This window comes from Oncorhynchus gorbuscha, linkage group LG03 (assembly GCF_021184085.1).
Source record: "Oncorhynchus gorbuscha isolate QuinsamMale2020 ecotype Even-year linkage group LG03, OgorEven_v1.0, whole genome shotgun sequence".
NCBI classification, from domain to species: domain Eukaryota; kingdom Metazoa; phylum Chordata; class Actinopteri; order Salmoniformes; family Salmonidae; genus Oncorhynchus; species Oncorhynchus gorbuscha.
Genome location: NC_060175.1, coordinates 94,684,171 through 94,698,586, shown reverse-complemented (window position 1 = coordinate 94,698,586; position 14,416 = coordinate 94,684,171). Strand labels below are relative to the sequence as shown.

Sequence of the window (14,416 nt, the reverse complement as noted above, 5' to 3'; positions counted from 1 at the left end):
AGAAAAAATCAGGATATCGTCAAGATAGACAAAAACAAAGATGTTCAGCATGTCTCTCAGAACATCATTAACTAATGCCTGAAAAACAGCTGGCGCATTGGCGAGACCAAACGGCAGAACCCGGTACTCAAAATGCCCTAACGGAGTGTTAAACGCCGTTTTCCACTCGTCCCCCTCTCTGATGCGCACGAGATGGTAAGCGTTACGAAGGTCCAACTTAGTAAAGCACCTGGCTCCCTGCAGAATCTCGAAGGCTGATGACATAAGGGGAAGCGGATAACGATTCTTAACCGTTATGTCATTCAGCCCTCGATAATCCACGCAGGGGCGCAGAGTACCGTCCTTCTTCTTAACAAAAAGAACCCCGCCCCGGCCGGAGAGGAAGAAGGCACTATGGTACCGGCGTCAAGAGACACAGACAAATAATCCTCGAGAGCCTTACGTTCGGGAGCCGACAGAGAGTATAGTCTACCCCGAGGAGGAATGGTCCCCGGAAGGAGATCAATACTACAATCATACGACCGGTGAGGAGGAAGGGAGTTGGCTCGGGACCGACTGAAGACCGTGCGCAGATCATGATATTCCTCCGGCACTCCTGTCAAATCGCCAGGTTCCTCCTGAGAAGTAGGGACAGAAGAAACGGGAGGGATGGCAGACATTAAACACTTCACATGACAAGAAACGTTCCAGGATAGGATAGAATTACTAGACCAATTAATAGAAGGATTATGACATACTAGCCAGGGATGACCCAAAACAACAGGTGTAAACGGTGAACGAAAAATCAAAAAAGAAATAGTCTCACTGTGGTTACCAGATACTGTGAGGGTTAAAGGTAGTGTCTCAAATCTGATACTGGGAAGATGACTACCATCTAAGGCGAACATGGGCGTAGGCTTCTCTAACTCTCTGAAAGGAATGTCATGTTTCCGAACCCATGCTTCGTCCATGAAACAACCCTCAGCCCCAGAGTCTATCAAGGCACTACATGTAGCACCCGAACCGGTCCAGCGTAGATGGACCGACAAAGTAGTACAGGATCTTGATGGAGAGACTTGAGTAGTTGCGCTCACCTGTAGCCCTCCGCTTACAGATGAGCTCTGGCTTTTACTGGACATGAATTAACAAAATGTCCAGCAACTCCGCAATAGAGGCACAGGCGGTTGGTGATCCTCCGTTCCCTCTCCTTAGTCGAGATGCGAATCCCTCCCAGCTGCATGGGCTCAGACTCTGAGCCAGAGGAGGGAGATGGTTGCGATGCGGAGCAGGGAAACACCGTTGATGCGAGCTCTCTTCCACGAGCCCGGTGACGAAGATCTACCCGTCGTTCTATGCGGATGGCGAGAGCAATCAAAGAGTCCACATCTGAAGGAACCTCCCGGGAGAGAATCTCATCCTTAACCACTGCGTGGAGTCCCTCCAGAAAACGAGCGAGCAGCGCCGGCTCGTTCCACTCACTAGAGGCAGCAAGAGTGCGAAACTCAATAGAATAATCCGTTATGGACCGTTCACCTTGGCATAAGGAAGCCAGGGCCCTAGAAGCCTCCCTACCAAAAACTGAACGGTCAAAAACCCGAATCATCTCCTCTTTAAAGTTCTGGAACTTGTTAGAGCAATCAGCCCTTGCCTCCCAGATAGCTGTGCCCCATTCTCGAGCCCGGCCAGTAAGGAGTGAAATGACGTAAGCAACCCGAGCTCTCTCTCTAGAGTATGTGTTGGGTTGGAGAGAGAACACAATCTCACACTGCGTGAGAAAGGAGCGGCACTCAGTGGGCTGCCCGGAGTAGCAAGGTGGGTTATTAACCCTAGGTTCTGGAGGCTCGGCAGGCCAGGAAGTAACAGGTGGCACGAGACGTAGACTCTGGAACTGTCCAGAGAGGTCGGAAACCTGAGCGGCCAGGTTCTCCACGGCATGGCGAGCAGCAGACAATTCCTGCTCGTGTCTGCCGAGCATGGCTCCTTGGATCTTGACGGCAGTGTAACGAGCGTCTGAAGTCGCTGGGTCCATTCCTTGGTCGGTTCCTTCTGTCATGCAGGTGAAAGAGGACCCAAAAGCGACTTGGCGAAAACAGAGTCTTTAATCCAGTAAAGTAAATACAAACAAAAAACACAACTTTCACTCGAAATGACGAGGACAAACTGGAGACTCGATCTTGAACAGCAGGTGAACAGCAGGTTGCCTCGGGAAGGCACTTGAACCAGACAGACTCAGACACCTGCTCACCACGCAGCATCTGAGGAAAACACGACACGACAGGGCGATACACAAACACAGCACGGTGAATTCTAGACAAGGAACCGACAGGACAGGAACGGAACACAAAGGAAGAAATAGGGACTCTAATCAGGGGAAAGGATCGGGAACAGGTGTGGGAAGACTAAATGATTGATTAGGGGAATAGGAACAGCTGGGAGCAGGAACGGAACGATAGAGAGAAGAGAGAGCGAGAGAGTGAGAGAGGGAGGGGGAGAGAGAGGGATAGAAAAAAGGGAAAGAACCTAATAAGACCAGCAGAGGGAAACGAATAGAATGGGAAGCACAGGGACAAGACAAGATAATAAATGACAAAACATGACAGTAACACAACAAAATGAGAAAACAGTCTCATGGCTGTAACACAACAAAATGAGAAAACAGTCTCATGGCTGTAACACAACAAAATGAGAAAACAGTCTCACGGCTGTAACACAACAAAATGAGAAAACAGTCTCATGGCTGTAACACAACAAAATGAGAAAACAGTCTCATGGCTGTAACACAACAAAATGAGAAAAAAATCTAAGGTTGTGAAAACTTTCTGAAAGATCAGTTTGTCAGGAAATACTGCTTTTGAGCCGGAAGTGTTGTAATGAAATAGAGCTGTGCTAACCTAAGTGACTTGTTTTGTCTGTTTTTTGACAACTTGCCAGTTGTGGTTTAGTTTTCCACTGTGACATTAAAAGAGGGTTTGCTACCGACTCAGTACCTGTACCTGTGGAATGTACATCCTCTGGTTTTGAAGTGGTTATACAAACTAAGAGTTCTGCTTGGTTATATCAGGTCAACGGTCTATGATGGGTGTACCGGCTGTGTGTGTGTGTGTGTGTGTGTGTGTGTGTGTGTGTGTGTGTGTGTGTGTGTGTGTGTGTGTGTGTGTGTGTGTGTGTGTGTGTGTGTGTGTGTGTGTGTGTGTGTGTGTGTGTGTGTGTGTGTGTGTGTGTGTGTGTGTGTGTGTGTGATCACAGGTGTCTGGTGCTGTGAGGGAAGCTTGTGGCAACTCATTTGTGGTGACTCGTATTATCTTTCCACTCATTTTGTTATTTTTGTGTCTGTTACCCCAGGTGGGTGGTGCTGTGAGAGAAGCTACAGGCTACACTGCTACTTACCGCCACACCATCTCAGTGGAGGAAGGGGGTGAGGAGGGGGACTGTATACACATCAGAAATGGATACCATCATGTCATTGAGGGCTTTCCTAACTGTGTCCTAGCCGACGCTGTTATCAACTTCTTCATGGGGAGGACAGACAAGATGCAGCAAGTGGGATTCGATCCTCGTCTGAACCGTGTGGCTCATCTAGGTGAGTGTCTTTGTCTCATCACTAGAGCCCAGAGGTTTTCCTTATTTCTGATCAAAATATTGCCTTTATTTTAATTGTGTTAACACAAATCAAAAGGAACAGCAAAAGACCAACATACTTTGGGTGTAATACCCCCAGGGGTGTGTGCTTAGTCCCCTCCTGTGCTCCCTGTTCACCTATAACATCCTGGCCACGCACAACTCCAACACCATCATTATGTTTGCTGAAAACAAAACTGCATTAGGCCTGATCACAGACGACGATGAAACCACCTATAGAGAGGAGGTCAGAGACCTGTCAGTGTGGTGCCAGGACAACAATCTCTCCCTCAATGTCAGCAAGACAATGGAGCTTTTCGTGGACTACAGGAAAAAGAGGGCCGAGCACTCCCCCATCCACATCAACAGGTCTGTAGTGGAACGGGTCGAGAGCTTCATGTTCCTCAGTTTCCACATCACTGAAGAATTAACATGGTCCACACACAGACACACACCAACACTGTCGTGAAAGAAGGCACGACAACAACTCTGCCCCCTCAGAAATCTGAAAAGATTTGGAATGGGCCCTCTTATCATCAAAAAGTTCTACAGCTGCACCATTGAGAACACCTTGACTGCCTGCATCACCACTAGGTATATATCAATGATGTCGCTCTTGCTGCTGGTAATTCTCTGATCCACCTCTACGCAGACGACACCATTCTGTTACATCTGGCCCTTCTTTGGACACTGTGTTAACAAACATCCAAACGAGCTTCAATGCCATACAACACATCCTTCCGTGGCCTCCAACTGCTCTTAAATGCTAGTAAAACTAAATGCATGCTCTTCAACTGATCGCTGCCCGCACCCACATGCCCGACAAGCATCACTGCTCTGGACGGTTCCGACTTAGAATATGTGGACAACTACAAATACCTAGGTGTCTGGTTAGACTTTAACCTCTCCTTCCAGACTCACATTAAGAATCTCCCATTCAAAATGAAATCTAGAATCGGCTTCCTATTTTACAACAAAGCCTCCTTCACTCATGCTGCCAAACATACCGTTGTAAAACTGACTATCCTACCGATCCTTGACTTCGGCGATGTCATTTACAAAATAGCCTCCAACACTACTCAGCAAATTGGATGTAGTCTATCACAGTGCCATCTGTTTTGTCACTAAAGCACCAAATACAAAATGTCAGAATAATAGTAGAGAGAATAATAAAAAGCTTGAACACGCTTTTTCAGTTCTGCCCACAAATGTTCTATAGGGTTAGTGGTCATCAGCAAACTTGATGATGGTGTTGGAGTCGTGTGTGGCCGAGCAGTCGTGGGTGAACAGGGAGTACTGGGGCCGAGCTCCCTGCCATCCAGGACCTCTATACCAGGCGGTGTCAGAAGGCCCTAAAAATTGTCAAAGACTCCAGCCATAGACTGTTCTCTCTGCTACCGCACTACAAGCGGTACCGATGGAAGCAATAGAACCCTGAACAGGTTCTATCCCCAAACCATAAATCTACTAAATAGATAACCAAATAACTACCCGGACTATCTACATTGACCCTCTTTGCACTAACTCTTTTCACTTATCCCATACAGTGCCTTCAAAAAGTGTTCACTCACACCCCTTCACTTTCCCACATTATATTGTGTTACAGCCAGAATTTAAAATGTATTCAATTTAGATTTTGTGTCACTGATCTACACACAATACTCCATAATGTCAAAGTGGCATTTGTTTTGAGAACATTTTCTAAATTAATAAAAAATTAAAAGCTCAAATTTGGTGGTGGAAAAAGTACCCAATTGTCATACTTGAGTAAAAGTATAGATACCTTAATAGAAAGTTGCTCATGTGAAAGTCAGCCAGTAAAATACTGTTTGAGTAAATGTCTCAAAGTATTTGGTTTTATATATACTTAAGTATCAAAAGTAAATGTAATTACCTTTTTCAAACCTCGCCCTTTTCTTTTCCCAAAGTTTTTTTCAAACAACTTAATAGGAAGGTTTCTTCATTTCTGTGGAAAGGGAAACTCTCAAGAGTGAAACTCATAACTTTATGCAAACCATACTCAGGAGGACTTACTCTACCTGACTTCCTGTTGTATTACTGGCCATCTCAGTTAAAGGCTGTGTGGGTATGGCAAAATACAACAACAAGTTCACCCTCTTGGAGACAGATGGAGGAGTGTCTGACCCCTGTTACATTGGCATCTATACCTTATATTAGTCCACCTAAAGCTTTGCTAGGTCTCATAAACAACCCCTTCATTAAAAACACTTTAAATATATGGATGGAAGTCTGTAAACAAACAGAAGGGCTTAGATCTATATATGAACAAACACCTTTCTATAATAACCCCATCTTGCAACAACTGGCATCTCATTTTCAGTTACCTCAAACTCATTTCTTCAAGTACCTACAGGTTAGGCATTATATTGCCACTCAGCAGGGAGGTAGGATTCAGCCCATGAGTAAATCTATAACTGATAAACTGTGGCTGGAGAGGAAAGAGGTAAAAGGTTTCATTTTCTACATGTACTCTGGTCTTCAAGCTCTGTTGGGGAACGATGAACCTCTGAAAGCTTGCATGAAGTGGCATGATGACCTTGGTCTCATTGTTGAGGATGAGAAATGGGGAAAACTATTTTTAGATGTTCAGCGTCTTTCATCTAACACAAGGCACAAGTTGATGCAATTCAATATTTTACATAGGGTCTACTTCATACCAGAGAGACTGGATAAGATCAATTGTAAATATTCAGCATTTTGCCCAAGGTGTGAAACGGGGGTGGGTATACTGATGCATATGTTTTTGAGCTGCCCTGAACTAAGCAATTATTGGAAAGACATTATTCAGATCTTATCACAGGTCACTAATATGACGGTACCACTAGATCCTTCCCTTATTCTTCTTGGAGATGACTCTGTTCTACCAGTTGATATTGGTAGCAAAACCAGATTCATTAAATTGGCAGTCATTGCAGCCAATAAATGCACAGCTATTATATGGAAGAGTGACACTCTGCCAAGCAAGCAGATGTGGCTAAAAGATCTAACTTCCTATATTCCATCTGAAAAAAATAACATACAATTTACAAAATAAACCCTTTGAATTTCCTGATGTCTGGGGGGACTTTCAGCAAATCAAATCAAATCAAATCACATTTTATTTGTCACATACACATGGTTAGCAGATGTTAATGCGAGTTTAGCGAAATGCTTGTGCTTCTAGTTCCGACAATGCAGTGATAACCAACAAGTAATCTAACTAACAATTCCAAAACTACTGTCTTATACACAGTGTAAGGGGATAAAGAATATGTACATAAGGATATATGAATGAGTGATGGTACAGAGCAGCATACAGTAGATGGTATCGAGTACAGTATATACATATGAGATGAGTATGTAGACAAAGTAAACAAAGTGGCATAGTTAAAGTGGCTAGTGATACATGTATTACATAAGGATGTAGAGTAGAGTATATACGTATGCATATGAGATGAATAATGTAGGGTAAGTAACATTATATAAGGTAGCATTGTTTAAAGTGGCTAGTGATATATTTACATAATTTCCCATCAATTCCCATTATTAGAGTGGCTGGAGTTGGGTCAGTGTCAATGACAGTGTGTTGGCAGCAGCCACTCAATGTTAATGGTGGCTGTTTAACAGTCTGATGGCCTTGAGATAGAAGCTGTTTTTCAGTCTCTGGGTCCCAGCTTTGATGCACCTGTACTGACCTCGCCTTCTGGATGATAGCGGGGTGAACAGGCAGTGGCTCGGGTGGTTGATGTCCTTGATGATCTTTATGGCCTTCCTGTAACATCGGGTGGTGTAGGTGTCCTGGAGGGCAGGTAGTTTGCCCCCGGTGATGCGTTGTGCAGACCTCACTACCCTCTGGAGAGCCTTACGGTTGAGGGCGGAGCAGTTGCCGTACCAGGCGGTGATACAGCCCGCCAGGATGCCCTCGATTGTGCATCTGTAGAAGTTTGTGAGTGCTTTTGGTGCCAAGCCAAATTTCTTCAGCCTCCTGAGGTTGAAGAGGCGCTGCTGCGCCTTCTTCACGACGCTGTCAGTGTGAGTGGACCAATTCAGTTTGTCTGTGATGTGTATGCCGAGGAACTTAAAACTTGCTACCCTCTCCACTACTGTTCCATCGATGTGGATAGGGGGGTGTTCCCTCTGCTGTTTCCTGAAGTCCACAATCATCTCCTTAGTTTTGTTGACGTTGAGTGTGAGGTTATTTTCCTGACACCACACTCCGAGGGCCCTCACCTCCTCCCTGTAGGCCGTCTCGTCGTTGTTGGTAATCAAGCCTACCACTGTTGTGTCGTCCGCAAACTTGATGATTGAGTTGGAGGCGTGCGTGGCCACGCAGTCGTGGGTGAACAGGGAGTACAGGAGAGGGCTCAGAACGCACCCTTGTGGGGCCCCCGTGTTGAGGATCAGCGGAGAGGAGATGTTGTTGCCTACCCTCACCACCTGGGGGTGGCCCGTAAGGAAGTCCAGTACCCAGTTGCACAGGGCGGGGTCGAGACCCAGGGTCTCGAGCTTGATGACGAGCTTGGAGGGTACTATGGTGTTGAATGCCGAGCTGTAGTCGATGAACAGCATTCTCACATAGGTATTCCTCTTGTCCAGGTGGGTTAGGGCAGTGTGCAGTGTGGTTGAGATTGCATCGTCTGTGGACCTATTTGGGCGGTAAGCAAATTGGAGTGGGTCTAGGGTGTCAGGTAGGGTGGAGGTGATATGGTCCTTGACTAGTCTTTCAAAGCAGTTTCTATAGACGTCACCTTCGCTGCCTCATTACTACTTTCTTCATTAATCTATTATTATTATTAGTTGTTTTATGAATAGTTTATTTTCTAGCATGGAATGTGAAGGTCATTCGGTGTCTTTTTGTTGTTGTTAATCAGTGAAGCTAATACCAGGAGTGGGTAGTTTATGTGTTGGTGAGGGAAGCGTTTTGTGTCCCCATGTAGCATGGTGTTTTGAGTAGGTGGAAGGAATAATGCGGCACAATCTGTGTCATATTTTGCTGGTTGTAAAATTGTTTAAAAAAATAATTTAAAAGCCAATAAATATATTGTAAAAAAAAATAAAAAATGTAATTGCTGAAATATACACAACTGGTCAAAATGTTTAGAACACCTACTCGTTCAAGGGTTTTTCTATATTTTTACTATTTTCTACATTGCAGAATAATAGTGAAGACATCAAAACTATGAGGTAACACATATGGAATCATGTAGTAACCAAAAAAGTGTTAAACAATTCAAAATATATTTTAGATTTGTAAGGACAGACGCTGGAGACGAGAAGCAAGTACAGGGAGTGAACATTTGATGAAACAGCGGACATATAACAAAACAAGAACAGCGCCAGGGCAGACAGAACCATTTTCATCTTTTTAAAATGTATGGATAGTATGGATTATTTACCTATAGCCAGGGGCACACTCCAACACTCAGACATTATTTACCTATAACCAGGGGCACACTCCAACACTCAGACATTATTTACCTATAGCCAGGGGCACACTCCAACACTCAGACATTATTTACCTATAGCCAGGGGCACACTCCAACACTCAGACATTATTTACCTATAGCCAGGGGCACACTCCAACACTCAGACATTATTTACCTATAGCCAGGGGCACACTCCAACACTCAGACATTATTTACAAAAGATACATCTGTGTTTAGTGAGACCACCAGGACAGAGGCAGTAAGGATGACCACGTGTTCTGTTGATACGTGGGTGAATTTGACAATTTCCCTGTCCTGCTAAGCATTCAAATGTAACGAGTACTTTGTATGGAGTAAAAAATACAATATTTTATTTAGGAATGTAGAGAGGTAAAATATGTCAAAAATATAAATAGTAAAGTAAATTACAGATACCCAAAAAACGACTTAAGTAGTACTTTAATGTATTTTTACTTAAGTACTTTACACTACTGCTAAAATGTCAATAAGTGATGGACCCCTTTGTCATGGTAAGCCTAAATAAGTTCAGGAGTGTGCTTAACAAATCGTATTAGTTGCATGGACTCATTCTCTACTTAATAACAGTGGTAAACTTGAATTTTCAATGACTACTTCATCTCTGTACCCCACTCATACTAGTATCTGTAAGGTCCCTCAATCTAGTAGTGAATTTCAAGGACAGGTTCAACCACAAAGACCAGGGAGGTTTGTCAATGCCTCGTAAAGGGCACAGTTTGGTAGATGTGTTAAAAAATAGTGAAGTTATTCATTAGGCTTTGGATAGTGTGTCAATACACCCCATCGCTACAAAGATATAAGTATCCTTCCTAACTCAGTTGCCAAAGAGGAAGGAAACTTCTCTGGGATTTCACCATGAGGTCAATGGGGATTTTTAAATGTTTACATTGTTTAATGGTTGTTGTGATATGAGAACTGAGGATGGATTAAAAAAAAGAATTGTAGTTACTCCACAATACTAACCTAATTGACAGAGTAAAAAGAAGGAAGCCTCTACAGAATACAAATATTCCAAAACATGTTTGCAACAAGGCACTAAAGTAATACTGCAAAATAAATGTGGCAAAGCAATTGAGTTTTTGTCCTGAATACAATGTTTTATGTTTGGACAAATCCAATCCGATACATTACTGAGTACCACTCTCCATATTTTCAAGCATGGTGGTGGCTGCATCATGTTATGGGTATGCTTGTAATCATTAAGGGCTGGGGAGTTTTATTATAAAAATGAAATTGGATGGAGCTAAGCACAATCCGATTGGAAAACTAGGTTCAGTCTGCCTTCCAACAGACACTGGGAGATTAATTCACCTTGGACAATGACCTAAAACACAAGGCCAAATCTAAGCATTTCACTTTTAGTCTACACCTGTTGTTTACGAACCATGTGACAAATACAATTTGATTTATTAAGTGAAACCTTCTAGACTGAGAACATAAACTGTGACTTGTCACTGAAAGTCTGCAACAAGAAAACAAGACATTCCTTTTGTGATCAAATTGTAAAAATATTTTATTGCATCCTCAGAGTTCTTCATCGACGGGCTTGGGATCCTCCACATAGCTTCCTGTGATGACATCATCATAAACCATGCATCTAAGATCAAGTTGCCATGGGGCAAGTCGCCCAGTGAGAAGGCCTACGCCAAGTTCCGCTACTCCTCATCGGATGCTGTCCAAATCAAAAATTCCCTTTTTTACTTCAAGAACAGACTCAAATGCATGTCTAGTAACTGAAACAGGTTCTACAAGCTATCACTTGAGGTTTTAAAACTGAGGTTTTTATTTTTGTTACACTGAGCAGCCATTTTTTGTCATCACCAACAGAGGTGTCATGCCCATAGGGGGCATAGGGGCATGTTCCCCCCTCGGATTATATTTTGTGAATGTAATTGTTGTTTCTCTGTAATACTACTAGCCACCAATGATTTTTATGAGGTTGGCTTTAGCTAATTCAGATTGAGAACCTCTCCCCCAACCTTATAACTAGCTAACAATGAGAAGCCATTTCAGGATATCAATCAAGCTAGAGTAGCTGGCATGCCTGCTGACAAGGTTCGTATACTTTAGAAAAGAACGCAATAACTAAATGCACTGAATACGACTCATATTCCTTTCAATCTTTTACCCGGGTTTTAGCAGAGATTCGGAGAATAATATGTATCACCAGGATACAGAGGCTCAAGAGGGTTTGATAAGTAACCAGTAAAATATACATATGTTTTAGATATATGAAGCGTAATGATTATAGATGGCAGGAAAAAGCTGTTTCGGGTTTTAAGAACAACTGTAAAATCTCCAACTCCCGGACGAGGGACATAAACCCTCCCCCAGCCATCCTCATGTACTTTGTGCCCCCTCTGATTTTTGGTCACCACCACAGCATTTTTTGTGGACACAGTGAATGTTTGGAAACAAACATTGAAAGTGAAGAACCAAGCCAATGAGCATCTCCTTTGTCTGTGCTCCTTTGTCAGGCTTTGGTCACGGTGTGTTACCACCGTAGAGAATGATAGAGACGTGATCTTTCTATGTGTCCCATTATGACATCTGTGAGCACACAAAAACTAGAACATTTGCTTTGCTTAATATAAGGAATTTGAAATTATTTATACTTTTTCTTTTACTTTATTTTAGCAATTACATTTACTTTTGATAACTAAGTATATTTTAAACCAAATACTTTGACTTTTACTCAAGTATAATTTTACTGTGTGTCTTTTACTTGAGTCATTTTGTATTAAGCTATCATTACTTTTAGTAACGTATTGGGTACTTTTTCCACCACTGCAAACAGAAAGGGTGCATACTGCGAATGAATGTTTTGCTCACAAGTATAATTCATTGGCTCAGCCCTCCTGGTGACCTGGGTTTAATTATGAGAGCCTTCCTTAACCCTTTAGAAGTCCCACCTAGTTGACTGCTTTTAAAATGGAGGAAGCACTCAAGGGCAAAGTCCATGCCAAAACAGGTTTTATCAATCTAGAGTCCTCTAACTAACTATGGTATTAACAGACTGTGCCAAAGTGTGAGTCATGACATAGTACTGAAGTGTAAGGTCTTCTCCCTCCTGATTACTTTAATTACCTGACTTAAACCCTCTTGCTCTTTGAGGAGCATATGATATCCTCCCACTCTACTACTCTCGACAAAGTTATCACTGTTCAATGTTTACGTGGCAAACCTGTCTATCATGGGGTTTGCCAAATTAATGGGGCGGCAGGTAGCCTAGTGGTTAGAGTCTAGTGTTTAGAGCGTCGGACCAGTAACTGAAAGGTTGCTAGATTGAATCCCGAGGTGGCAAGGTAAAAAGAAAACTGTCGTTCTGCCCCCGAACAAGGCAGTTAACCCACTGTTCCTAGGCCATCATTGTAAATAAGAATTTGTTCTTAACTGACTTCCCTAGTTTAATAAAACATCATGGTCTGTTTATGGCTCCCTATATAGTGCACTGCTTTTGTATAGGAAACACTGTGCTATTTGGGACACATCCATGGTCTGAGATCACAATATGAACTTTACTTTATGGAGACTGACATTCTGAATATTGTCCTGAATTCACGCCATCCAAACATCTTTTCATCTAGCTGCAGCTCTTCCAACCAATCAAAGACTTACTTCCTTTGAAATGAAATGTAGGTTTACCTATAATATGCTTTTCTATTTTTGCACTCTTCATGAAAAGCATTTTGATTGATGAATTTCATTAACTTGCTGTCTTTTTTATACAAAGAACTGTAATGATCTGTTTGTATTGCATAATCATGGACACCTACCAGAGCATGATGTCCTGCCAATGTAATAATGATAAAGCCAGGCAGGTCACCCATGATACAAGTATTCAACGTGATATAGATTAATGTATTCTCTTCATGATGAATTCAAGCAGTCATACTTTTTGTATTATTTTGCATGAATGTTAGTGAGACTGTGTGATATCTCGTTACATGCTGCCATTATACTATTTACTATTTACTATATATATATTTCTACATATATATTTGCCGTTATACTATTTACTATATATACTATTTGACCACAAGGTGGAACCAGAGACCTGAATAATGATTGTCTATAGAAATCTAGTACTGTTTTGTCCCTAATGTCAAGTTCAGTTTTCTACAGTTAAATCATGAAAATGTATTTTTTTTTATTATTAAAATGTAATGGTTAAGTTTATGGATCTGATTTTGAGGAATTGCATTTTCCGTTTCTCATTTTATACTGTAGGCTGCAAACTGTATGAATTCTTCCCGACTAAGTAGAGTAATGACCAAGAGGTGCATGGTTTCTATTCACTTTTAGAAAACCAAAAACCTCCATCAAAAACAACCAAACACACCATTGATCACACTCAATATTCTAGCTAAGTACTGGAATCATCTACTGCTGTGGGGAATAGTTGTAGCCGTAGTAGGGTTATTTTAACCACGAGAGAATATGGCTAGTACGTAAATGCTGAAATCCGAGATTGATTTGAGTCTGTCTGTTATTATAAACTGGGTGGTTCCAGCCCTGAATGCTGATTGGCTGACAGCCGTGGTATATCAGACCGTATACCACAGGTATGACAAAGCCATTAATTGTTCTGCTCTAATTACGTTGGTAACTAGTATAAACTAGCAATAAGGCACCTTTGGTTTGTGGTATATGGCCGATATACCACGGCTAAGGGCTGTATCCAGGCACTCGGCTTTGTGTCGTACATAAGAACAGCCCTTATCTGTGGTATATTGGCCATATACCACACCCCCTCTGGCCTTGTTGTTTAATTGTATATCATGTCACAAGTCTATACGCTGTACCATTAGCAAAATAGTACAGCGACCAATCAGGCCTTTATGGTAGAGTGGCCAGACGGAAGCCACTCCTCAGTAAAAGGCACATGAAAGCCTGCTTGGAGTTTGCCAAAAGGCACTTAATGACTCTCAGACCATAAGAAACAAGATTCTCTGGTCTGATGAAACCAAGATGGAACTCTTTGGTCTGAATGCCAAGAGTCACATCTGGAGTAAACCTGGCACCATCCCTAAGGTTAACCATGAGGTGGCAGCATCATACTGTGGGGATCATCTCCTAGAGATGAACCTAATTTGGTGCAAAAGGAGCAAATCAATCCCAAAACTTTTTGTGAATAAATAAAACGAAAACAAAAAAACTAAGATGAGTAACTTTGGCTTTAGCTCAGGTGGCTAACACAGTCTTATGGGCGGAGGTGTCAGGCATATGTGTATAGGTGGCAGGGAAGTCAGGCGCAGGAGAGTCAAACGGAGTGTAAATGGAGTCTTTTAATAATGTCCTAGTAACATGCTCCATAACACTAAACAGGAAAAGAACATAAACAAATATGGGTA

At 42.4% G+C, this 14,416-nt stretch overlaps 1 protein-coding gene across 2 annotated transcripts in view; it reads left to right on the top strand.

The window, feature by feature from the left end:
* The window catches only part of LOC124032285 (beta-1,4 N-acetylgalactosaminyltransferase 1-like), a 30,837-nt gene extending 17,596 nt beyond the window's left edge, over positions 1-13,241 (top strand). For both annotated transcript variants that reach the window (XM_046344555.1, XM_046344556.1), the window contains exons 10-11: positions 3,322-3,559; positions 10,591-13,241. In XM_046344555.1, coding sequence (XP_046200511.1) covers positions 3,322-3,559; positions 10,591-10,799 — 447 coding nt within the window. In that variant the 3' untranslated portion in view covers positions 10,800-13,241. The remainder of the gene's footprint in view (positions 1-3,321; positions 3,560-10,590) is intronic.
* The last annotated feature ends 1,175 nt before the right edge of the window (positions 13,242-14,416 follow it).